The sequence below is a fragment of the Pleurodeles waltl genome, chromosome 2_2 (genome assembly GCF_031143425.1).
Source record: "Pleurodeles waltl isolate 20211129_DDA chromosome 2_2, aPleWal1.hap1.20221129, whole genome shotgun sequence".
Classification (NCBI taxonomy): domain Eukaryota; kingdom Metazoa; phylum Chordata; class Amphibia; order Caudata; family Salamandridae; genus Pleurodeles; species Pleurodeles waltl.
Window position 1 is genome coordinate 206,278,745 of NC_090439.1, and position 25,209 is coordinate 206,303,953.

At 50.1% G+C, this 25,209-nt stretch overlaps 1 protein-coding gene across 4 annotated transcripts in view; it reads right to left on the reverse strand.

The window, feature by feature from the left end:
- Positions 1-25,209, reverse strand: part of TRIO (trio Rho guanine nucleotide exchange factor) — a 3,522,386-nt gene that overhangs the window by 422,021 nt on the left and 3,075,156 nt on the right. For 3 of the 4 annotated variants that reach the window (XR_011200906.1, XM_069219639.1, XM_069219640.1), the window contains exon 51: positions 4,795-4,822. The exons of the other annotated variant lie outside the window; for it this stretch is intronic. Coding sequence is in view for 2 of the 3 variants with exons in the window: in XM_069219639.1 (XP_069075740.1) it covers positions 4,795-4,822 (28 nt within the window). In the remaining variant the exon portion in view is untranslated. The remainder of the gene's footprint in view (positions 1-4,794; positions 4,823-25,209) is intronic. 4 annotated transcript variants of the gene reach the window in all.

The window sequence follows — 25,209 nt, forward strand, 5'->3', positions numbered from 1 at the left end:
CCTTGTAAAAGGTACCCATTGTACCAAGGGCACTGTGACCAGGAAATGTCCCCAAAGGCTTGCAGCATGTATTATTCCTCCTAGGGAACCCCTCTCCTAGCACATATACACTGCCTGTGCAGCTTGTGTGTGCTGATGGGGAGAAAAAGACAAAGTCGACATGGCACCCCTCTCAGGGTGCCATGCCCAGAAACCACTGCCTGTAGCATAGGTAGGACACCCCTATAGCAGGCCCTACAGGCCTAAAGGAGGGTGCACTATACCACAGGTGAGGGCATAGCTGCATGAGTCAATTCTTAGACATTGTAAGTGCAGTGTAGCCATATTGAGTATATGGTCTGGGAGTTTATCATTGCGAACTCCACAGCTCCATAATGGCTTCACTGAATACTGGGAAGTTTGATATCAAACTTCTCAGCACAATAAACCCCCCCACTAATGCCAGTGTGAGATTTATAAATAAAAAAATGCACACAGAGGGCATCTCAGAAATGCCCCCTGTGTGTTAGCCAAACTGCTAGCGTAGGACTGACCAGTCTCTGCCAGCCTGCTACTTTTAGACAAGTTTCTGACCACATGGGGTGAGAGCCTTTGTGCTCTCTGTGGTCAGAAACAAAGCCTATCCTGGGTGGAGGTGCTTGACACCTGCCCCCTACAGGAATTGTAACGCCTGGCGGTGAGCCTTAGAGGCTCAAGCCTCGGATTACAGTGCACCAGGGCACTCCAGCTATTGGTGCTGCCCGCCCCCACTCCTCTCCCAGGCAAAGCCCCACATTTGGAAGCAAGTCTGGTGGGAAAATTAGGGAAAACAGGGAGGAGTGACCACCCCAGCCAGGACCACCCCTAAGGTGTCCAGTGCTGATGTGACACCCTCCCTGCAGAATCCTCCATCTTGGTTTGGAGGTCAGGGACCAATAGGATTAGGTTTGTGCCCCCCTCCCTAAAGGGAGTGGGCACAAGAAGGGTATAGCCACCCTCAGGGACAGTAGCCATTGGCTACTGCCCTCTGACCCCTAAAATGCCCCTAAATCGAGTATATCAGAGCCTCCCTGAACTCAGCTCACCAGGTTCCTGGCAACCTAACAAGAAGAAGAAGGACTGCTAAGCTGAAACCCCAGCAGAGAAGAAGAAATACGACAAATGACTTGGCCCCAGTCCTACCGGCCTGTCTTCTGCATCAAAGAACCTGCAAAAGAACAGCGACACATCCAGAGGGACCAGTTACCTCTGCCAAGCTCCAGAGGGCTGCCCTGCACCCAAAAGGACCAAGAACTACTGTGGACAGCAGCCCTGTCCAAGAAGAAACAGTAACTTAGGACTCCAACCTCACTCTGAATGTGCGAGTCCTAATCACTCTGCACCCGATGCCCACGGCCCATGTCCAGGTGGCCCAACCAACTTGAGATCCCCAGGCGATTCCGAGCAAGTGCCCACCCTGAGTTGACCCCTCCACGACAACGCCTGCAGAAGGTATCCCGAGGAACCTCTTGACCCAAAATCTCTGGACGAAGATATCGGAGGCCTAAAGACCCACTGCACCTGCAGCCCCCAGGCCTTGAAGAAACCAACCACAGGTGCAACAACTTTCAGCAGGCTGCCCTCCTCCTTGTCCAGCCTGTGGTTTGCCCTAGACGGACCCCCCTGGACCTTGTCTGCAGTCTGTGAGAGACCCCCAATGTCCCCTCATAGAGGATCATTGGAGACCCGACACCATGTTTGCACCCTGCACCGGGCCGCCCCAGCGCCGCTGAGGGTGTATGTTTGGTGCCTACTTGTAGCCCCCCTCAGTGCTCCTCTAAACCCCCCAGGTCTGCCCTCCGAAGACACGGGTACTTACCTGCCTGCAGATCTGAAACTGAGTGCCCCCAGTCTCCAAAGGAGCCCATCTTAATTTTGCCTACACTCTGACCTCGGCACCCGGCCAGCCCTGTGTTGCTGGTGGTGGGTGTTTGGGGTTAACTTGAACCCCAGCCTGTGGGCTTCCTAACCCCTGGAGACTGGAACTGTAAGTGTTGTACTTACCTGTAAAATTGCAGTGTCAAGTTTTGAATCAGATTATTGCTAATATTTCAAAAGCTGTACAACTTATCGATTTCAAACAAAGCACTGTTGAGATGTGTGAAATACGAATCTATTGAAGTACTTACCTGCAACTTGAATCTTGTGGTTCTAAAAAAAAATTAAGAAAATATACTTTTGCTATAAAAAAAACATTTTTTAAGTCATTTTTCTATTGTCTGTGTGTGTACAACAAATGCTTTGCACTACCCTCTGATAAGCCTAACTTCTCGACAACACTACCCCAAAAGAGAACATTAGTATAATCTACTTTAGCCTCTGTGCACACTATTGTGCTCATTTCGAGTTCGGCAGGGAAGACCGCTAACCATTGTGCTGGCAGCCGCCAAAAGACCTCCAGCACGACTGTCCTCAGACCGCCATATTATAACTGCAGGTGGCTTTCCACCATTTTCCAGGCGGAAAACTGGCAGTAGTCGCACTTGCGGTCGGCGGTCTAGTAGCAGTTGCACTGCCAACACCACCACGCCAACAAAACACCGCCTGCCGTATTTCAAGTCGAAAAACGGCGTGGCGGTGTTGTGTTGGTAGGGCACTGGCAGCAGTGCATGCACCAGGACCCATTCTCTCCCGGATGACTACCTCGACAACCAGGTAAGGTGACCATCCAAAAGCGGAAGGGGGTGGGTGTGTGTGTGTGGGGGTGTGTAAGGTTGTTGTGAGTGTGAGTGAGTGAGTGAGTGCCAGGGTGTGCGAGTGAGTGAGTGAGTGCCAGGGTGTGCGTGTGGGTGCATGTCAGTGTGTGGAAGTGTGTGTGTTTGGGTGAGTGCGTGTATGTAGGGGGTGGGGGTAAGTACAGGGTGCAGGGGTGTGTGAGGTGGTAAGTACAGGGAGGGGGTAAATAAGAGGTGTGATTGGGTTACTATGGTGTGCCGGGGTGGGGGGTGAGAATGTTGTAAGGGAAGGGGGTTGGGATTCTCCTGGATATAGGGGTGGGGGAGTCTGACAGAAATGCACATTCCTGTTGCCTGTAGCCTTTCCGCCACGGTTTTCGTGGCAGTGCTACCACCACGAAAACCCTGGCGGAAAGGGGACTCGTAACACCGTTGGTGGTATTAAATGGACTGCCGGGTTGGAGATGCTTATCTCCAGCCCGGCGGTCCGACTGCCCTGGCGGTAGGAACAGGAAAGGTGGCGGTTTGGCACAGGTCAAACCGCCACACTCGTAATACGGCGGTCCACACCGCCGGCCCTTCGGCAGTGGGACCGCAAGTCTGGCGGTCTGAAGACAGCCAGGCGCTTAATGAGGGCCTATATCTCATTTCGATATAGTATATACAGAGCCAGCTTCCTACAGCAACCATATGCCCTCTGGCCGCTATGAGTTTGTGAAGATTTTCTCACATAGATTTCCCCCATAAGCTGAACCTTGTGCACATCGCCCAGTGGATCAGGGCTGCTTTTCTTGTCAGGTGCAGTCCAATTCATTAATCAGCTAACTAATCTTTCTTTGTCTCCGCAGGTCACTACAACAGAATCACTGCAGAGGCTTCTCAGGCTTGAAACTCTCTCTGGAGGAGAACAGCAACAAGGTAGACAACTGACTCCTGACGTGGAACTTCTTGTCCTATACTGGTGTGCAGGCTTACTTAGGTTCCAGGGGGCTAAGAAAGCAGCCAGTACCTGAACCAAGAACAACTATCTTCTACCCTAATTGTGCCTCAGTGTGAAGCAGAGCAGCTTGATGGTCTGGAAAAATTAGGCATTCTTGGAACCTCCCAGTGCTGAAGGAGCAAGGTGTATCCTTTGTGCAGGACATATTTTGTAGGTTTCTGAGCCCAAAGACCTCAGTCAGACCAGTTCTGAGTGGTCATAATGAAGATATGATGTGCACTGGACCCTGACTCAGCTCTGCCAAAGCTCATATTGCAAACAAAGATAGCACCAACATAGGACCCAGTGGGCTGTGATCTCTCCCCATCTACCGGGCACCATAGGTTGGGGGGAGGGAGATGTAACAACAAAAGCCTGTGAGCTAACTGGAACCATGCACCTACATCCATCCCTCAGAAAAGGACCCCAATCATGGGGATTGAGTGCACTCTTAGTGGGGAACTTGAAATCCAGCTGGAGATACAGTCTATCCACAGAGACCCATTTAAAAAGGTTTGTTACCCTGCAATAGAATCCCACCGCCACCAGCATAAGTACAGTCCTAAGTGTAATTCACACACATGGCTATAGCACCTAAATTTCCCGTCTTCTTCTTCCTGAATTATTCCCAATCTTCCACAAAGCTGTTATTCACTAAAATTCAGTAATGTTTGAATTAAATCACCAGTCAGAAGGCACACCAGCCCCTGACCTTTACATACTGAACATGAACAGTGCAGGTCGACCTGAGTTCCTCTATTAATTGAATTAAGAGAATAGATCTCCAACACATAACAAGACATGGAGCATAAGGAAGGTAAACCAAGTTAATCTGTGTGGAAATCAAAATAATTTGAAAAGTGCCCTGAGAAGGAAAAAGGCACTGAGGAGAGATAAATTAAGCAGAACAGGCCATGAAAACACAATGATCCTTTTGGTGAACAGAAGAAGAAGCAAGGTAGTTATGATGGCATTGTATTCTTGAAACACAAGCACTTGAGCAGATTAGAACATTTACAGTGTCATGAATAAAAGTAGTATAAAACCATTTTTTAATTATATTTAGGATGCGTAGATTAAATGTTGATTTTCTAACAAGTAACAAGGTAAAGGACTACTTACCCTCATAAATATTATTAGGATTCAGAAGCTATAAAAAGAAGCAATAACTATAATAAATTTCCATTGTGAAGCAGTTTCAACTATCATGACAGAACATGCACAATACAGAATGATTGGAATCAGGAATTTTTCATTTTAAAAACAACATATCTGACTGAAATGAGTGAACTTTAAATTTTTTACAGAATGTATTAGAATGCAGTGTTCGAAGGTTACAAACATTAAAGTACAAGTTACTTACCTTCTGTAACTAAATATCTGGTAGAGACATATTCTAGTTGCAGATTCCTTACCTTAGAATTTCCCCCAGGTGTCAGACTGGATCCGGAGATTTTTCTTCAAGCAATATCTTTGAGCGTCGGTAGGTGGCGTTGGTCGACTCTGCAGGCGTCGTGGTCGCCGTGATGACGTCGGGAGTAGTACATAGACGTCACCCTCGCGCTGTGACGTCAGTTTCTTTTAACAACTTCCACGCCAGAGCGCAGAGCCTCTAAGAACACTGAGATTGGTGCACCAGAGCTAAGGCCAGGAAAGGGGGGAATCCCTGTCCCTAAAAATCAGTTCGCAAGTGGGGAGGATGGGTGGGTGGTAAGGAATCTGTCTCTATCAGATATTTTGTTACCGAAGTAACTTGTACATCTGATAGAGACTTCTAGTTGCAGATTCCTTACCTTAGAATAGATACCCAAGCAATGCCATCCTCGGTGGTGGACTGCGAACTAAGATCATACTAGAAAGTCCTGCAGGACCGAATGACCAAAGTAGCCATCCCAACAGACCTGACTGTCCAGGCAGTAGTGCTTAACAAACGTGTGCAGGGATGTCCACGTAGCTGCATGACAGATGTCCAAGAAAAGGACTCCGCGTGCTAACGCAGTGGATGCAGCAGTTACTCTGGTAGAATGAGCCCGCCAGCCATCAGGAGGTTGTTTTTTTGCCAAAGCGTAGCACATTTTGATGCAAAGAAGTACCCATCGAGAGATGGTACGCTTTTGCACCGCCTTCCCTTTCTTTGCACCCACATAGTGAACAAAGAGTTGATCATCCACCCGGAAGTCTTTAGTACGATTGAGGTAGAACGCCAACGCTCTTTTTGGGTCCAGACGGTGGAGTGTCTCCTCCTCATGGGAAGGATGTGGGGGTGCGTAGAAGGTAGGCAAAGTGATGGACTGGCCTAAATAAAATGGTGTAACCACCTTGGGAAGGAAGGAAGCCCTAGTGCAGGGTGCACAGACAAGTATGGAGGCTTTGAAGAAAGGGCCTGAAGCTCACTCACCCTGCGAGCAGAGGTAATAGCGATGAGAAAGACAGTTTTGAATGTGAGGAGCCGCAAGGGACAATTATGCATTGGCTTATAGGGAGTACACATCAAGTTAGTAAGTACAAGATTAAGATCCCACTGAGACATGATAAAGGGAGTGGGAGGAAATAAGTGTGTGAGCCCCTTCAAGAACCTACTCACAATCGGAGATTTAAAGAGTTAGGGCTGATCAGGAAGCCTAAGAAAGGTAGAAATGACAGACAGATACCCTTTAAGGGTGCCCAATGCAGAGCCCTGCTGGGCTAATGAAAGAATGAACAGAAGAACCTCTGAAAGAGGGGCAGAAAGGAGGTCAACAGATTTGTTGGTGCACCACGCCACAAATTTATTCCAACGACAGGCGTAAACAGTTTTAGTCGATGGACGCCTGGCTGCCAAGATAACATTACAGACTTCGGGTGGAAGGGCAAATGCCGTCAACTGTTGCTGCTCAGTCTCCACTCATAAGGTCCGGGTGGAGGACCGTCCCCTGCTGCTGCGACAGAAGATCCGCTCAAAGAGGCAGTCTGAGTCAAGGATCGATGGACATGCTCAATAGCTCTGGATACCACACTCTTCGAGCCCAGTCAGGAGCCACCAAGATAACTTGGGCCCGGTCATACTTGATTTTCTTGAGAACTCTGGGCAAAAGAGCGATAGGTGGGAAGGCGTAAAGGAGGCTGGAGTTCCACTCGAGATGAAGTGTCTCTGAGTGAGTGCCGCCTTGGAAATTCCAACGCGCAAAATAGCTGACATTGCACGTTCTCTACGGAGGCGAACAGATCTAACCAAGGCTCTCCCCACTTGAGAAAGTGACCTTATGCCATCTCCGGATGGAGACGCCATTCGTGATCGACAGTGCGTCGGCGGCTGAGTTCGTCTTCTCTGGCGTTGAGAGAGCCTGCCAGATGTTGAACCATCAGGGTAATGCCCTGATGTTCCAGCAATGTCCAGAGGCGTAGTGCCTCCTGACAAAGGGTCCAGGACCCTACCCCGCCTTGTTTGTTGGAGTACCACATGGCAGTAGTGCTGCTGGTGAACACCTGCACCACTTTCCCTTTGAGAGAGGGAAGGAATGCTTTCAACGCAAGTCTGATCACCCGGAGCTCCAGCATATTTCTGAGGAGTCCAGACTCTGCCGGAGACCAGAGGCCTCTGATCTCCGTCTCTCCCATGTGGCCGCCCCAACCTAGAAGTGACGCATCTATCACTATAGAGAGATCTGGGTGGGGAAGGGAGAGGGATCTGCCAGTGACCCAATCGGGATTCGAAAGCCACCACTGCAGGTCTTTCGCAGTCCCCTCCGAGATCTGGACCATGTCAGAGAGATTTCCCTGATGCTGCGCCCACAGGAACTTCAAGTCCCACTGCAGAGCCCGCATATGCCACCGGGCATGTGTTACTAGCAGGATGCAGGAGGCCAAGAGGCCCAACAGCCTCAGAGTCTGTCTCACCGAAACCCAAGACCAAGGCTGAAAGATCGGAATCATAGCCTGAATGTCTTGGACTCGCTTTTTGGGAGGATAAGCCTGAAAGAGCACTGCATCCAGAACAGCCCAGATGAAAGGAAGCGTCTGAGAAGTAGTCAAGTGTGACTTCGGCACGTTGATAGTGATTCGCAGCTGGTGCAGGAGGTTCGCCGTAGTCTGAAGGTGGGAGGCAACTGTCAGGGGCGAAGGCGCCTTCAACTGCCAGTCGTCGAGGTAGGGGAAGACTGAGACCCCTAACCTGCGCAGATGAGCTGCAACCACTGCCATTACTTTCGTGAACACCTGAGGGGCACTGGTAAGGCCGAAAGGGAGCACGGTAAACAAAGTGCTTGTGACCTACCACAAATCGTAGGTAACGTCTGTGGGCCGGCAGGATGGGGATGTGGAAATAAGCATCCTCCAAGACCAATGCTACCATCCAGTCTCCTGGGTCCAAGGCAGACAGAACCTGAGCCAGGGTGAGTATTTTGAACTTCTCCTTCTTGAGGAAGTAGTTCAGGTCCCGAAGATCTAAAATAGGACGCAAGCCTTTGTCCATCTTTGGTATCAGAAAGTAGCAGGAATAACGACCACGACCTACTTCTGGCACAGGGACCTTTTCTATAGCTCCCTTGGCCAAGAGAGCCACGACTTCCTGGCGGAGAAGCACCAAATGATCGTCCAGAAGATGATGGAAGGATGGTGGCATGTGTGGTGGTGCAGATTCGAAAGGGAGGGAGTAGCCCTTCCGAATTATCTGCAAAACCCACCCGTCCGTGGTGATATGTTCCCAGTGGAGCAGGTGATGGTGGATCCTGCCACCAACTGGGCGGGAGTGAGGGGACGGACTAGGAAGGTTTGGAGGCTGCAGCGGGGGCGGAGGTGCACTGGACAGACCTCTGGTTCCCAGTCCCACGGCCACGTGGGATTCCGCGTCCATGGCCACGCATAGGCTGTCTAGCGTGCATGGCACGGTGGCTGGGTTGAGGATGCGACAGGGCGCCCCTTCCGTGGCCACGAAAGAGACGAAAAGTGAACTGTGGGGGGCGTGTGATGGAGGAAAGGCCAATGGACCGAGCCGAAGCCCGGGAATCCTTGAATCTCTCCAAGGCTGTGTCCGCTTTGTCTCCGAAGAGACGGGTGCCATCAAAGGGCATGTCCATGAGTGACTGTTGGACATCCTCCAAGAAGCCAGAAGTACGTAACCAGGCATGGCGCCGTAAGGCCACTGTCGTCGCAACCGATCTGCCCAGAGAGTCGGTCGTATCCAGCCCACAACGGATAGTGAACTTTGCTGCGTCTCTCCCATCTTTCACTGCTTGGGAGACGATAGCACGGGCCTCCTCCAGTATCTGTGGCAGGACTTGCGCAACCGTATCCCACAGTGAGTGGGAATAACGGCCCCAAAGACATGCGGTTTTCACAGACCGCAGTGCAAGGCTGGAGGAAGAAAACAACTTCTTTCCAAATTGTTCCAGCCTTTTGGATTCCCGATCCGGGTGTGGGGAAGGGAACGCGCCAGAAGAAGAGGAAGCCTGGATTACGAGACTCTCAGGCGTAGGATGTTGGCACAGGAACTTTGGGTCATTTGGCGCGGGCCGGTGGCGGCGAGCAATAGTCCTCTTCACAGGAGCCCCTGTGTTGGGTTTGGACCATGTATCCAAAAGGACATCAGTGAGGGCCTCATTAAGTGGGAGAAGGGGTTCTGATGTAGAAGCCCCAGGCTGAAGCACCTCCATCAGGAGATTAGACCTCACTTCAACTGTAGGTAGCTGAAGGCCAAGTACCTCAGCCGCCCTACTAACCACCATACTGTAGGTTGCTCCCTCCGCCGTAGCCACGGTAGGAGGAGACAGCATGCCAGCGTCAGGAGAAGTATCCAGACCACTGGCTTCGCCCAAGTCCTGTGCCCAGTCCATAGTAGGGTCTTCCTGGTATTCATAAGGGTCCAGGGACCCCTCCAATTCCTCCCCGTATTCGTACTCATAGCAAAATGGGTGTTAATCCGACCTCGGGCGAATAGGGCCCACTGAAGCTGATGGTGGCGTCGATCGCTCCGACTCTGAGCTGTTGGGTATGAGAATTGGGTTGATGTCGATAGTGGGCACTACCGATGGCAGGAGCGTCGATAATCGACACAGCGCCGGGGAAGGTCTCGATTGTGCGACCGGCGTCGGTGCGGATCCGTGCACGGATCAGGAGGCGACCTCGGTGGCCAGGGCCAAAGCCGCCGGCGCAGAACCCGAAGGCCCCCAGCCGAATCCCTTGGGCCCGAAGGCCCCCTTTCGGGGTTGGCACGCCCAAAGATGAGGCGCATGGCCTCGTAAAACTATTTAAGTTGGGCGGGGGTCACTCCGGCAAACTCGGGGAAGGGCGGAGTCGACCCAGACGTAGGCTCCGAGGACAGAGGCCTAGTGCATGGATGCTCGTCCTGCGTCGTGTCGGCCGAGCGATGGGGTGAAGTCGGAGAACAATGGGACTTCTTCGACTTCTTCTTCTTACCTTGACCCGAGGACTTTGAAGAACACGAGTGGTGATGGCTCCGCAACCGATCTCGAGACCTTCCTCTCGAGCGAGACCAGGACCTACGCAGAGTCGAGTGCCGGGCCGCCATCAGCTTTAGGGACCGCTTCCTCAAAGTCTTTGGATTTATTGCCCGACACTCGGAGCACTACTTCGGGTCGTGGTCGCGCTCGAGGCACCACAGGCAAACACAATGAGGATCCGTCACTGACATCATCTGATGACAGTCCTCTCAAGGCTTGAACCCGGTCTTCGGGGACTTCTTCGACGCACCAAGTGTCTCACCAAAAAAAGTTAGACAAAACTGTTGAATTCGGACAAATAATAGCCTAGGGTAGCTCTCTCCGGATCAGCGCGTGGCACGGAATGAAAATAACTGACTTCACTGCACAAGGGCGGTGTCTATGTACTACTCCGGACGTCATCACGGCCACCACGACGCCTACAGAGTCGACCGACGCCACTTACCGACGCGCAAGGGTATTGCTCAAAGAAAAATCTCGGGATCCAGTCTGACGCCTGGGGGAAATTCTAAGGTAAGGAATCTGCAACTAGAAGTCTCTATCAGATGAACAAGTTAGTTACCTTCGGTAATGCATTATCTGGTAAAGACAGGATCTAGATGCAGATTCCTTACTCGAGAATCTTCCCCAGGTGCAAGCCTGGATCCGGAAACCTTTTTCCCATAGCAGGCCTGCAAGTCAGTAGAGGGCATCACGTGACTTTGTATTGACGCCGGAAATGATCTCAACGGAGTTCATATAACCCCCTTACCGATGTCAGTTTCTTCTGGGACTATTTTCCACGCTCAAAAGATGGACCCATATATGGAACCCGCCTATAGAAACAGTGAGCTAGAACAAAACATAATGTTGTGTCAAATAATCACTGAATTGTTAAGTCAGTGTTGATTTCCAAAATGAAATCTCCGAGAGCAAAGAGGACTCAGTTCGCAGAGTGGGAGAGAATGTGAGGGTCGTTAAGGAATCTGCTTCTAAATCCTGTCTCTACCAGATAATGCGTTACTGAAGGTAAGTAACTTGTTTATCTGATAGAGACATCTAGCCACAGGTTCCAAAGTCATAGTAACCCAGAGGAGGGACTGCAACTTGAGGCCTTCAAAAATGTCTCAAAGTATCACAAAGTCAGTGTAGAACAAGAGAAGAAGGCCACACAATCATAATAAATAAGGTGAATAATATACTCCACCACATCAAAACCTATGGAAGGAACCGCAGATAAATAATACCGTAAGTGTAGGAAAGTGTCCTCTTTCTTGGCATGGTTACCCCCATTTTCTGCCTGTTTGTGTGTGTGACTGTTCAATGGGACCCTGCTAACCAGGACCCCAGTGATTATGCTCTCTCCCTTTTAACTTGGTTGCTAGAACCTTTTTCACTCCACATGCCCTAGTATATAGTACATGGGTACCCAGAGCACTAGGGTACCAGGGGCTCCCTGTGGGCTACAGCATGTATTATGCCACCTATAGGGAGCCCATGCAAAGTGTTCTGCAGGGCTGCCATTGCAGCCTGCATGAAAGGGTGCATTCACTACAATGTCACTGCACCAGATCACTGTAAGCCAGGCCTATGGCAGGTCCTCCTAGCCCAGAGCGCAGTGTGCAAGTACCTGTGTGTGAAGACACCCCTGCACTAGCAGAGGTGCCCCCGCAAACTCCAGCTCCATTTCCTGGACTTCTTGAGTGCGGGGATGCCATTTTATGAGTGTACTGGACATAGATCACTACCTATGTTCAATTTCATAATGATAACTCCGAACCTAGGCAAGTTTGGTATCAAACATGTCGGAATCATACCCCAATACTTTTGCAAGTATTGGCTTTTATGATTCCATGCACTCTAGGGGCTCCTTAGAGGACCCACAGCATTCCTAATACCAGTCTTCCAGGGTTTTCTGGGCAGCCCAAGCTGCTACCACCCCTCAGATAGGTTTCTGCCCTGCTGCCTCTTGATCTGCTCAAGCCCAGGAAGGCAGAACAAAGGATTTCCTTTGGGAGAGGGGCGTTACACCCTCTCCCTTTGGAAATAGGTGTGACTGGCTTGGGGGGTGACCTCCAAAGCCACTGGTTTTGCTTTGAAGGGCACATTTGGTGCCCTCCATACATAAATCAGTTGTAAGGAAATGCCTCCTTGGCATGGTTACCCGACTTTTTGCCTTTGCTGATGCCAAGTTATGATTTGAAAGTGTGCTGAGGCCTGCTAATCAGGCCCCAGCACCAGTGTTCTTTCCCTAACCTGTACTTTTGTTTCCACAATTGGCACACCCTGGCATCCAGGTAAGTCCCTTGTAACTGGTACCCCTGGTGCGAAGGGCCCTGATGCCAAGGAAGGTCTCTAAGGGCTGCAGCATGTCTTATACCACCCTGGGGACCCCTCACTCAGCACAGACACACTGCTTGCCAGCTTGTGTGTGCTAGTGGGGATAAAAAGACTAAGTCAACATGGCACTCCCCTCAGGGTGCCATGCCAACCTCACACTGCCTACAGGTATAGATAAGTCACCCCTCTAGCAGGCCTTACAGCCCTAAGGCAGGGTGCACTATACCATAGGTGAGGGCATAAGTGCATGAGCACTATACCCCTACAGTGTCTAAGCAAAACCTTAGACATTGTAAGTGCAGGGTAGCCATAAGAGTATATGGTCTGGGAGTCTGTCATGCACGAACTCCACAGCACCATAATGGCTACACTGAAAACTGTGAAGTTTGGTATCAAACTTCTCAGCACAGTAAATGCACACTGTTGCCAGTGTACATTTTATTGTAACATACACCCCAGAGGGCACCTTAGAGGTGCCCCCTGAAACCTTAACCGACTACCAGTGTGGGCTGACTAGATTTAGCAGCCTGCCACACACCAGACATGTTGCTGGCCACATGGGGAGAGTGCCTTTGTCACTCTGTGGCTAGTAACAAAGCCTGTACTTGGTGGAGGTGCTTCTCACCTCCCCCTGCAGGAACTGTAACACCTGGCGGTGAGCCTCAAAGGCTCACCCCCTTTGTTACAGCACCCCAGGGCACTCCAGCTAGTGGAGTTGCCTGCCCCCTCCGGCCACGTCCCCACTTTTGGCGGCAAGGCCGGAGGAGATAATGAGAAAAACAAGGAGGAGTCACTGGCCAGTCAGGACAGCCCCTAAGGTGTCCTGAGCTGAGGTGACTCTGACTTTTAGAAATCCTCCATCTTGCAGTTGGAGGATTCCCCCAATAGGGATAGGAATGTGCCCCCCTCCCCTCAGGGAGGAGGCACAAAGAGGGTGTAGCCACCCTCAGGGCTAGTAGCCCCGAGACCTATACACACCCCTAAATTGAGTATTTAGGGGCTCCCCAGAACCTAGGAAACGAGATTCCTGCAACCTAAGACGAAGAAGGACTGCTGAGCTGAAAAACCTGCAGAGAAGAGGGAGACACCAACTGCTTTGGCCCCAGCTCTACCGGCCTGTCTCCCCACTTCTAAAGACACTGCTCCAGCGACGCGTTCCACAGGGTCCAGCGACCTCTGAAGCCTCAGAGGACTACCCTGCATCTAGAAGGACCAAGAACTCCCAAGGACAGCGGTTCTGTTCCACAAAGACTGCAACTTTGCAACAAAGAAGCAACTTTGAAACAACACGTTTCCCGCCGGAAGCGTGAGACTTTGCACTCTGCACCCGACGCCCCCGGCTCGATTTGTGGAGAACAAACACCACAGGGAGGACTCCCCGGGGACTATGAGACTGTGAGTAGCCAGAGTTGACCCTCCTGAGCCCCCAAAGTGACGCCTGCAGAGGGAATCCCGAGGCTCCCCCTGACCGCGACTGCCTGCTCCAAAGACCCAACACCTGGTAAAGACACTGCACTCGCAGCCCCCAGGACCTGAAGGATCCGACCTCCAGTGCAGGAGCGACCCCCAGGCGGCCCTCTCCCTTGCCCAGGTGGTGGCTACCCCGAGGAGCCCCCCCCCTTTCCTGCATCGCTGAAGAGACCCCTTGGTCTCCCATTGAAACCTATTGCGAACCAGACGCTTGTTTGCACACTGCAACCGGCCACCCCCGTGCCGCTGAGGGTGTACTTTTTGTGCTGACTTGTGTCCCCCAACGGTGCCCTACAAAACCCCCCTGGTCTGCCCTCCGAGGACGCGGGTACTTACCTGCTGGCAGACTGGAACCGGGGCACCCCCTTCTCCATTGAAGCCAATGCGTTTTGGGCACCACTTTGACCTCTGCACCTGACCGGCCCTGAGCTGCTGGTGTGGTAACTTTGGGGTTGCCCTGAACCCCCAACAGAGGGCTACCTTGGACCCAACTTTGAATCCCGTAGGTGGTTTACTTACCTGCAAAACTAACAAACACTTACCTCCCCCAGGAACTGTTGAAAATTAGACTGTCTATTTTTAAAATAGCAATATGCCATTTGTGTGAAAACTGTATATGCTATTTTGCTAATTCAAAGTTCCTAAAGTTCCTAAGTGAAGTACCTTTCATTTAAAGTATTGTTTGTAAATCTTGAACCTGTGGTTCTTAAAATAAACTAAGAAAATATATTTTTCTATACAAAAACCTATTGGCATGGAATTGTCTCTGAGTGTGTGTTCCTCATTTATTGCCTGTGTGTGTACAACAAATGCTTAACACTACCCTCTGATAAGCCTACTGCTCGACCACACTACCACAAAATAGAGCATTAGAATTATCTCCTTTTGCCACTATCTTACCTCTAAGGGGAACCCTTGGACTCTGTGCATGCTATTTCTTACTTTGAAATAGTACATACAGAGCCAACTTCCTACATTGGTGGATCAGCGGAGGGATACAAGACTTTGCATTTGCTGGACTACTCAGCCAATACCTGATCACACGACTAAAGTTTAAAAATTGTCATTAGAAACTGATTTTTGAAATTTGAGCTATTCTTCTAAATTTTTAAAAGTCCTGCTAGGGCCTTGTGTTAGTCCCTGTTAGCATTTCTTTTAGAGTTTAAAAGTTTTGTAAAAGTTTGAATTAAGTTCTAGAGATAGTTTTAGATTCTTAAAAAGTATTCCAACTTTTAGAAACATGGGGGGTGATTCTGACCCCGGCGGTACAAGACCGGCGGTGCCCCGCAGGGCATTCTGACCGCGGCGGTTCAGCCGCGGCCAGAAAGGGTAAACAGGCAGTCACGGTCAGGGGGAGCGCCTCTGGATTCTCTCTGCAGGCGTGGCTGTGGGGGCTCAGGGGGGTCGTCTCTGGTTAGTCACCGGGGAGTCCTCCCTGAGGTGTTGGTTTTCTGCAGGTCGAGCCAGGGGCATCGGGTGCAGAGTGTAGAGTCTCACGCTTCCGGTGGGAAACGTGAAGTCCTTGGAAGTGGCTTCTTTGTTGCAAAGAAGTAGCTGGTTTTGAACAGGGCCGCTGTTCACGGGAGTTTCTTGGACTTGTAGTCCAGGGCAGTCCTCTGAGGCTTCAGAGGTCGCTGGTCCCTGTCAGATGCGTCGCTGGAGCAGGTTTTCAAAGTTGGAGACAGGCCGGTAGGGTTGGGGCCAAACCAGTTGTCGTCTTCCTCCTTCTCTGCAGCCTTGTAGGTCGGCAGTCCTTCTTCTTTCTTCAGGTTGCAGGAATCTGATTTCCTAGGATCTGGGGAGCCCCTAAATACTGAATTTAGGGGTGTGTGTAGGTCTGGGTGGCTACACCCTCTTTGTGCCTCCTCTCTGTGGAGAGGGGGTCACATCCCTAATCCTATTGGGGGAATCCTCCGAACTCAAGATGGAGGATTTCTCAAGGCAGGGGTCACCTCAGCTTAGGACACCTTTGAGGCTGTCCTGACTGGTGTGTGACTCATCCTTGTTTTTATCATTTTCTCCTCCAACCTTGCCGCCAAAAGTGGGGCCAGTGGACAGAGGGGCGGACATCTCCACTAGCTGGGATGCCCTGGGGCGCTGTAACAAAAGGGGTGAGCCTTTGAGGCTCACGGCCAGGTGTTACAGTTCCTGCATGTAGCCAGCAACATGTCTGGTGTGTGGCAGGCTGGCAGGAACTGGTCAGCCTACACTAGGAGTCGGTATGTATTCAGGGGGCATCTCTAAGATGTCCTCTGGGTGTATTTTACAATAAATTGCACACTGGCATCAGTGTGCATTTATTGTGCTGAGAAGTTTGATACCAATCTTCCCAGTTTTCAGTGTAGCCAATATGGAACTGTGGAGTTCGTGTTTGACAAACTCCCAGACCAAATACTCTTATGGCTACCCTGCACTTACAATGTCCAAGGTTTTGCTTAGACACTGTAGGGGCATAGTGCTCATGCACATATGCCCTCACCTGTGGTATAGTGCACCCTGCCTTAGGGCTGTAAGGCCTGCTAGAGGGGTGACTTACCTATGCCACAGGTAGTGTGAGGTTGGCATGGCACTCTGGGGATTTTCTCCCCAGCAGCACACACAAGCTGTGAGGCAGTATGCATGTGCTGTGTGAGGGGTCCCTAGGGTGGCATAAGACATGCTGCAGCCCTTAGAGACCTTCCCTGGCATCAAGGCCCTTGGTAGCAGGGGTACCAGTTACAAGGGACTTACCTGAGTGCCAGGGTTGTGCCAACTGTGGAGACAAAGGTACAGTTTAGGGAAAGAACACTGGTGCTGCGTCCTGGTTAGCAGAGTCCCAGCACACTTTAAAATCATAAAATCATAACTTAGCATCAGCAAAGGCAAAACGTTAGGGGGTAACCATGCCAAGGAGGCATTTCCTTACAGGGGTCCCTTGTTCTCATTCCATTTTTTAAGTATATGGTTTGTACTCCCCCTAATGTCACTATTGGTTATTACTATTTGCACAGTTTTCTAACCTTTTCTATGACTATTTCTGATTGCTAGTATATATATTTATTGTATTACTTACCTCCTAAGGGTGGGTTACCTATTTAGTATTTTGTGGAGATATTTGCCAACAATAAAGTACCTTTATTGTTGTACAACTGAGTGTTTTCTTTCATCTGTTAGTGCTGTGTGACTACAGTAGTATTGCATGAGCTTTGGATGTCTCCTAGATAAGCCTTGGCTGCTCATCCACAGCTGCCTCTAGAAAGCCTGGCTTCTAGACACTGCCTAAACTACATTAATAGGGGATACCTGGACCTTGTATGAGGTGTAAATAACTCAGATACCCACCACACACCAGGCCTGCTTCCTACAATAAGACATGAAAAACATGAGATAAGCTCATCCATGTTAGTATATCAAACAACAACGGCCCGCTCTTCTGATACACCAGCTTCACAGGCACTTTAAACAGTGACCAGCATATATGAAAGTGTGGTGCTTTCAGCAACCCAGTTTGGCGAAAAAAATTCGAAAAAAACACCCCTTTATAACCAAATACTCCAGAAGCTGCCTCACAACGCCTGATCCTAAAATGGTTGACACCAGGACCCCTTGTGGATGAAGCTCTACTCGATTACACCAGAATTACTATGAACATCCTACCCATAGAGGTGAAACGACATCAAACTTGGTGGTGCCCACGGATCAGGTGATTCCGAGACCAATGCTAGTTCATACTGAGCCGACTCTGATTCTGTTACCCCAAGTGCAGCCGCAGTTAATGCCAAGATTTACGCCAGTGACAGGGCCATAGTCAGACATGACTCCGAGGATGAATAAGAATATGGGAGTTACTCTCCCACACAGTGTAGGTGCAAGAGCAGCCCCGGTTGCTATATCACTACCAATTACTGTTGGTCCAGCAGTACCATTATCCCTGTCCCTAGAAATCAATTTGCAAGCGGGGAGGATGGGAGGGTGGTAAGGAATCTTTAACTAGAATATGTTCCTACCAGATATTTTGTTACCGAAGGTAAGTAACTTGTACATCTGATAGAGACTTCTAGTTGCAGAATCCTTACCTTAGAATAGATACCCAAGCAATTTCATCCTAGGTGGTGGGCTGCGAACCAAGATCATACTAGAAAGTCCTGTAGGACCGAACAATCAAAATAGCCATCTCGACGGACCTGACTGTCCAGGCAGTAGTGCTTAGCAAACGTGTGCAGGGACGCCCACGTAGACGTCTGGCAGATATCCAGGACAGGAACTCCGCGTGCTAACAAAGTGGAAGCAGCAGTTGCTCTGGTGGAATGAGGACGCAAGCCTTCAGGAAGTTGCTTCTTGGCCAAAGTGTAGCACATTTTGGTGCAAAGAATCACCCTTCGAGAGATGGTACGTTTTTGCACCGCCTTCCCTTCTTCCGTACCCACATACCCAACAAAGAGTTGATCATCCACCCAGTATGATTGAGGTACAACGCCAATGGCCTTTTTGGGTCCAGCTGGTGGAGTCTCTCCTCCTCATCGGAAGGATGTGGGGGTGCGCAAAAAGTAGGCAAAGTGATGTGCTGGCTTACATGAAAGGGTGTAACCACCTTAGAAAGGAAGCCCTAGTGCGCAACACCACTTTGTCAGGGTGCACAGACAAGTATGGAGGCTTTGAGGAAAGGGCCTGTAGCTCACTCACCATGCCAGCAGAGGTGATAGCGACCAGAAAGACAGTTTTGAAGGTGAGGAGCCGCAAAAGACAGTTATGCATTGGCTCAAAGGGAGTACACATCAAATAAGTAAGCACAAGATTAAGGTCCCACTGAGGCATGATAAATCGGGTGGGAGGAAATAAATGGGTGAGCCCTTTTAGGAATCTACTCACAATAGGAGATTTAAAGAGTGAGGGCTGATCAGGTAGCCAAAGAAAGGCTGAAATGGCAGATAAATACCCTTTAAGGGTGCCCAAAGCAGAGCCCTGCTGGGCTAAAGAAAGAATGAACAGAAGAACCTTTAATAGAGGGGCAGAAAGGGGATCAACAGATTTGTTGGTACACCATGCCACAAATGTATTCCAACGACAGGGGTATACAGTTTTAGTTGATGAACACCTGGCTGCCAAGATTACATTGCAGACTTCGGGTTCCTGGGCAAAAGCCGTCAACTGTTGCCGCTCAATCTCCACACAAGAAGGCAGAGGTTGGACAGTTTCGGGTGAAGAACTGTCCCCTGTTGCTGCGGCAGAAGATCCTGCCGAAGAGACAGTCTGAGTGGAGGATCGATGGACATGCTCAATAGCTCTGGATACCATAATCTAGGTGCCCAGTCCGGAGCAACCAGGATGACTTGGGCCCGATGTAGGAAGATGGCTTTGTATATACTATCTCAAAGTGAGAGACAGTGTGCACAGAGTCCAAGGGTTTCCCTTAGAGGTTGATAGTGGCAAAATTAGATAATACTAATGCTCTATTTTGTGGTAGTGTGGTCGAGCAGTAGGCTTATCAGAGGGTAGTGTTAAGCATTCGTTGTACACACACACAGGCAATTAATTAGGAACACACACTCAAAGACTTAACTCCAGGCCAATAGGTTTTTACATAGAAAAATATATTTTCTTAATTTATTTTAGAACCACAAAATTCAAGAGTTGAGATAAGTACATAAAATGCAAGGTACTTCACACAGGTAAGTGTAGAACTTTGATTCAAAGCACTAGTACACACAGTTTTAGTTACAATGACATTAAATTATTTTAAAAGTGGACACTGAAACAATCAACAGTTACTGGGGGAGGTAAGTTTGGTTAGGTTACGCAGGTATGTAAAGCACTTACACAGTCAGTCTTCTGGGCATGGGCAGCCCACCGATGGGGGTTCAAGGCAACCCCAAAGTCACCGCACCAGCAACACAGGGCCGGTCAGGTGCAGAGGTCAAATGAGGGCCCAAAACACATAGGCGCCTATGGAGAACAGGGGTGCTCCGGTTTCAGTCTGCTAGCAGGTAAGTACCTGCGTCCACAGGGAGCAGACCAGGGGGGTTTTGTAGAGCAATGGGGGGGATACAAACAGACACACAACACACACCCTCAGTGGCACAGGGGTGGCAGGGTGCAATGTGCAAAGTAGGCATTGGGTTTGCTATTGAAAGCAATGGAGGGACCAGGGGGTCACTTAGGCGATGCAGGCAGGTCACGGGGGCATTTCAGGCCAGCTACCAACTGGGCTAGGAAGAGGGCTGCCTGCTGGTCACTCCTGCACTGGAAGGTGGTTCCTCTCGGTCATGGGAGCTGCGGGTGCAGTGCTTGGTCCAGGCTAAGGGTTCCTTGTTACCAGGCAGTCGCGGTCAGGGGTTGCCTCTGGATCCTCTCTGCAGGCGTCGCTGTGGGGGTGTATAGGGGTCAACTCAGGTTACCCACATCGTTGGAGTCGCCTGGGAGTCCTCTCTGCGGTGTTTGTTCTCCTGAACTCAAGCCGGGGGTGTCGGGTGCAGAGTGAGACGTCTCACGCTTCCGGCGGGAAGAGAGAGTTCTTTAGAAGTTGCTTTCAAGTTGCAAAGTTGTTGCAGTTTTTGAACAGTGCCACTGTTCTCGGGAGTTTCTTGGTCCTTTGAGTTCAGGGCAGTCGTCTGAATCCTCAGAGGTTGCTGGTCCCTGTCGGATGCAATGCTGTGCAGGTTCTTTGAGTCTGCAGACAGGCCAGTAGGGCTAGGGCCAAGTCAGTTGTCATCTCCGTCATCTCGGAAGGGCTTTCAGGTCAGCAGTCGTTCTTCTTGTTGTGGGTTGCAGGAATCTGATTTCCTGGGTTCATGGTCACCCCTAAATACTAAATTCAGGGGTGTGTTTAGGTCAAAGGGGCAGTAGCCAATGGCCTGAGGGGAGGGGGGCATATCCTTATTCCTATTGGGGGAATCCTCTAAACTCTAGATGGAGGAATTCTAAAGGCAGGGGTCACCTCAGCTCAGGGCACCTCCTTGTTATTCTCATTATCTCCTCCAGCCTTGCCGCCAAAAGTGGGGGCAGTGGCCGGAGGGGGACGCATCTCCACTAGCTGGGATGCCCTGGAGTGCTGTAACAAAAAGCACCTCCACCCAGTACAGGCTTTGTTCCTGGCCACAGAGTGACAAAGGCACTCACCCCATGTGGCCAGAAACTTGTCTGGTTGTGGCATGCTGGCAGAATCTGGTCAGCCTAGCACTAGGAGTCAGACTAGTATTCAGGGGGCAACTTTAAGATGCCCTCTGGGTGTATTTTACAATAAATCCAACACTGGCATCAGGGTGCATTTATTGTGCTGAGAAGTTTGATACCAAACTTCCCAGATTTTAGTGTAGCCATTATGGAACTGTGGGTCAAGTTTGACAACCTCCCATACCATGTACTCTTTATGGCTACCCTGCACTTACAATGTCTAAGGTTTTGCTTAGACACTGTAGGGGCATAGTGTAGGAACGTACCATCTTGCCTGGCATGTTACCCCCATATTTCACTGTATATATGTTTTTTAGTCTATGTGTCACTGGGACCCTGCCAGGCAGGGCCCTAATGCTCATAAGTGTGTGCCCTGTATGTGTTCCCTGTGTGATGACTAACTGTCTCACTGAGGCTCTGCTAACCAGAACCTCAGTGGTTATGCTCTCTGCTTTCCAAATTGTCACTAACAGGCTAGTGACCAATTTCACCAATTCACATTGGCATACCGGAACACCCATATAATTCCCTAGTATATGGTACTGAGGTACCCAGGGTATTGGGGTTCCAGGAGATCCCTATGGGCTGCAGCATTTCTTTTGCCACCCATAGGGAGATCGGACTATTCTTACACAGGCCTGCCAGTGCAGCCTGAGTGAAATAACGTCCACGTTATTTCACAGCCATTTACCACTGCACTTAAGTAACTTATAAGTCACCTATATGTCTAACCTTCACCTGGTGAAGGTTAGGTACAAAGTTACTTAGTGTGTGGGCACCCTGGCACTAGCCAAGGTGCCCCCACATTGTTCAGGGCAAATTCCCTGGACTTTGTGAGTGCGGGGACACCATTTCACCCGTGCACTAGACATAGGTCACTACTTATGTATAGCGTCACAATGGTAACTCCGTACATGGCCATGTAACATGTCTAAGATCATGGAATTGTCACCCCAATGCCATTCTGGCATTGGGGAGACAATTCCATGATCCCCCGGGTCTCTAGCACAGAACCCGGGTACTGCCAAACTGCCTTCCCGGGGTCTCCACTGCTGCTGCTGCCAACCCCTCAGACAGGTTTCTGCCCTCCTGGGGTCCAGGAAGCCCTGGCCCAGGAAGGCAGAACCAAGGATTTCCTCTGAGAGAGTGTGTAACACCCTCTCCCTTTGGAAATAGGTGTGAAGGCTGGGGAGGAGTAGCCTCCCCCAGCCTCTGGAAATGCTTTGATGGGCACAGATGCTGCCCATCTCTGCATAAGACAGTCTACACCAGTTTAGGGATCCCCCAGCCCTTCTCTGGTGTGAAACTGGACAAAGAAAAGGGGAGTGACCACTCCCCTGACCTGCACCTCTCAGGGGAGGTGCCCAGAGCTCCTCCAGTGTGCCCCAGACCTCTGCCATCTTGGAAACAGAGGTGTTGCTGGCACACTGGACTGCTCTGAGTGGCCAGTGCCAGCAGGTGATGTCAGAGACTCCTTCTGATAGGCTCTTACCTCTCTTAGTAGCCAATCCTCCTTCCCAGGTAGCCAAACCTCCCTTTCTGGCTATTTAGGGTCTCTGCTTTGGGGAATTCTTCAGATAACGAATGCAAGAGCTCACCTAGAGTTCCTCTGCATCTCCCTCTTCACCTTCTGCCAAAGGATCGACCACTGACTGCTCAGGACACCTGCAAAACCGCAACAAAGTAGCCAGACGACTACTAGCAACCTTGTATCACTTCATCCTGCCGGCTTTCTCGACTGTTTCCAGGTGGTGCATGCTCTGGGGTTGCCTGCCTCCTTTCTGCACCAGGAGCTCTGAAGAAATCTCCCGTGGGTCGACGGAATCTTCCCCCTGCAACCGCAGGCAACAAAAGACTGCATCACCGGTCATCTGGGTCCCATCTCAGCACAACGAGCGAGGTCCCTGGAACTCAGCAACTCTGTCCAAGTGACTCCTACAGTCCAGTGACTCTTCAGTCCAAGTTTGGTGGAGGTAAGTCCTTGCCTCCCCACGCTTGACTGCATTGCTGGGTACCGCGTGATTTGCAGCTGCTCCCGCTCCTGTGCACTCTTCCAGGATTTCCTTCGTGTACAGCCAAGCCTGGGTCCCCGACACTCTAAACTGCAGTGCACAACCTTCTGAGTTGTCCTCCGGCGTCGTGGGACTCCCTTTTGTGACTTCGCGTGGACTCCGGTTCACTCCTCTTCCAAGTGCTTGTTCCGGTACTTCTGCGGGTGCTGCCTGTTTCTGTGAGGGCTCCCTGACTTGCTGGGCACCCCCTCTGTCTCCTCATCCAAGTGGCGACATCCTGGTCCCTCCTGGGCCACAGCAGCATCCAAAAACCCTAACCGCGACCCTTGCAGCTAGCAAGGCTTGTTCGCGGTCTTTCTGCCTGGGAACACCTCTGCAAGCTTCTTCATGACGTGGGACATCCATCCTCCAAAGAGGAAGTTCCTAATCCTCTTCGTTCTTGCAAAACACCAAGCTTCTTCCATCCGGTGGCATCTTCCTTGCGCCCTCAGCTGGCATTTCCTGGGCTCCTGCCCACTCTCGACACTGTCGCGACTCTTGAACTTGGTCCCCTTGTCTTACAGGTACTCAGGTCCGGAAATCCACTGTTATTGCATTGCTGGTGTTGGTTTTCCTTGCAGAATCCCCCTATCACGACTTCTGTGCTCTCTGGGGGTTGTAGGTGCACTTTACACCTACCTTACAGGGTCTTGGGGTGGGCTATTTTTCAAACCCTCACTGTTTTCTTACAGTCCCAGAGACCCTCTACAAGCTCACATAGGTTTGGGGTCCATTCGTGGTTCGCATTCCACTTTTGGAGTATATGGTTTGTGTTGCCCTATACCTATGTGCTCCTATTGCAATCTATTGTAACTTTACACTGCTTGCATTACTTCCTTTTGCTATTACTGCATAATTTTGGTATTGTGTACATCTATCTTGTGTATATAACTTATCCTCATACTGAGGGTACTCACTGAGATACTTTTGGCATATTGTCATAAAAATAAAGTACGTTTATTTTGAGTATATCTGTGTATTGTGTTTTCTTATGATATTGTGCATATGACACCAGTGGTATAGTAGGAGCTTTACATGTCTCCTAGTTCAGCCTAAGCTGCTTTGCCATAGCTACCTTCTATCAGCCTAAGCTGCTAGAAACACCTCTTCTACACTAATAAGGGATAACTGGACCTGGCACAAGGTGTAAGTACCTATGGTACCCACTACAAGCCAGGCCAGCCTCCTACACATAGTGCTCATGCACTTATGCCCTCAACTGTGGATTAGTGCACCCCGCCTTAGGACTGTTGGGCCTGCTAGAGGGGTGACTTACCTATGCCACAGGCAGTAAGAGGTGGACATGGCACCCTGAGGGGAGTGCCATGTCGACGTAGTCATTTTCTCCCCACCAGCACACACAAGCTGTGAGTTAGTGTGCATGTGCTGAGTGACGGGTCCCCAGGGTGGCATAAGACATGCTGCAGCCCTTATAGACCTTCCCTGGCAACAGGGCCCTTGGTACCAGGGGTACCATTTACAAGGGACTTATCTATGTGCCAGGGATCTGCCAATTGTGGGAACAAAGGTACAGTTTAGGGAAAGAACACTGGTGCTGTGGCCTGGTTAGCAGGGTCCCAGCACACTTTCAATCATAACTGGCATCAACAGAAGGCAAAATGTCAGGGGGTAACCATGCCAAGGAATGCATTTCCTTACAGACAGCCAGTATGGACTTGGAATAGTCCATGATTTTGGTCAATTGTGGTCACAGAGAGGTTTCCTGACCTCTTCTGGTTCACCAGTGAGAAATGGCAAGAGAATCAAAGAATTATTGAATGCTATTGCAATGCCTGAAAAGATTGCAGTGTTGACATGAAGTGCACATCTGAAGTCGCAGGACTACGTATCATTGCGAAACGGATATGCGGATCAAGCAGCAAAGTTTTGCACACTGAACTGTATATTGTTCAAAGAGAAATGGGAACTGTTACCTGAAGAAGAAATGTATTGGAGATTATTTATTGTAATGGATGAATTTTTTTTCATACCGAATAAAAGTTATTATTATTACCTGAAGAAGACGAAACTTGTACAAGCTATGCACTGAAAATAATTGACACTATAGAAGAATTAAAATCTTTGCAGAATAATGTTTACAGGGAAAAGAA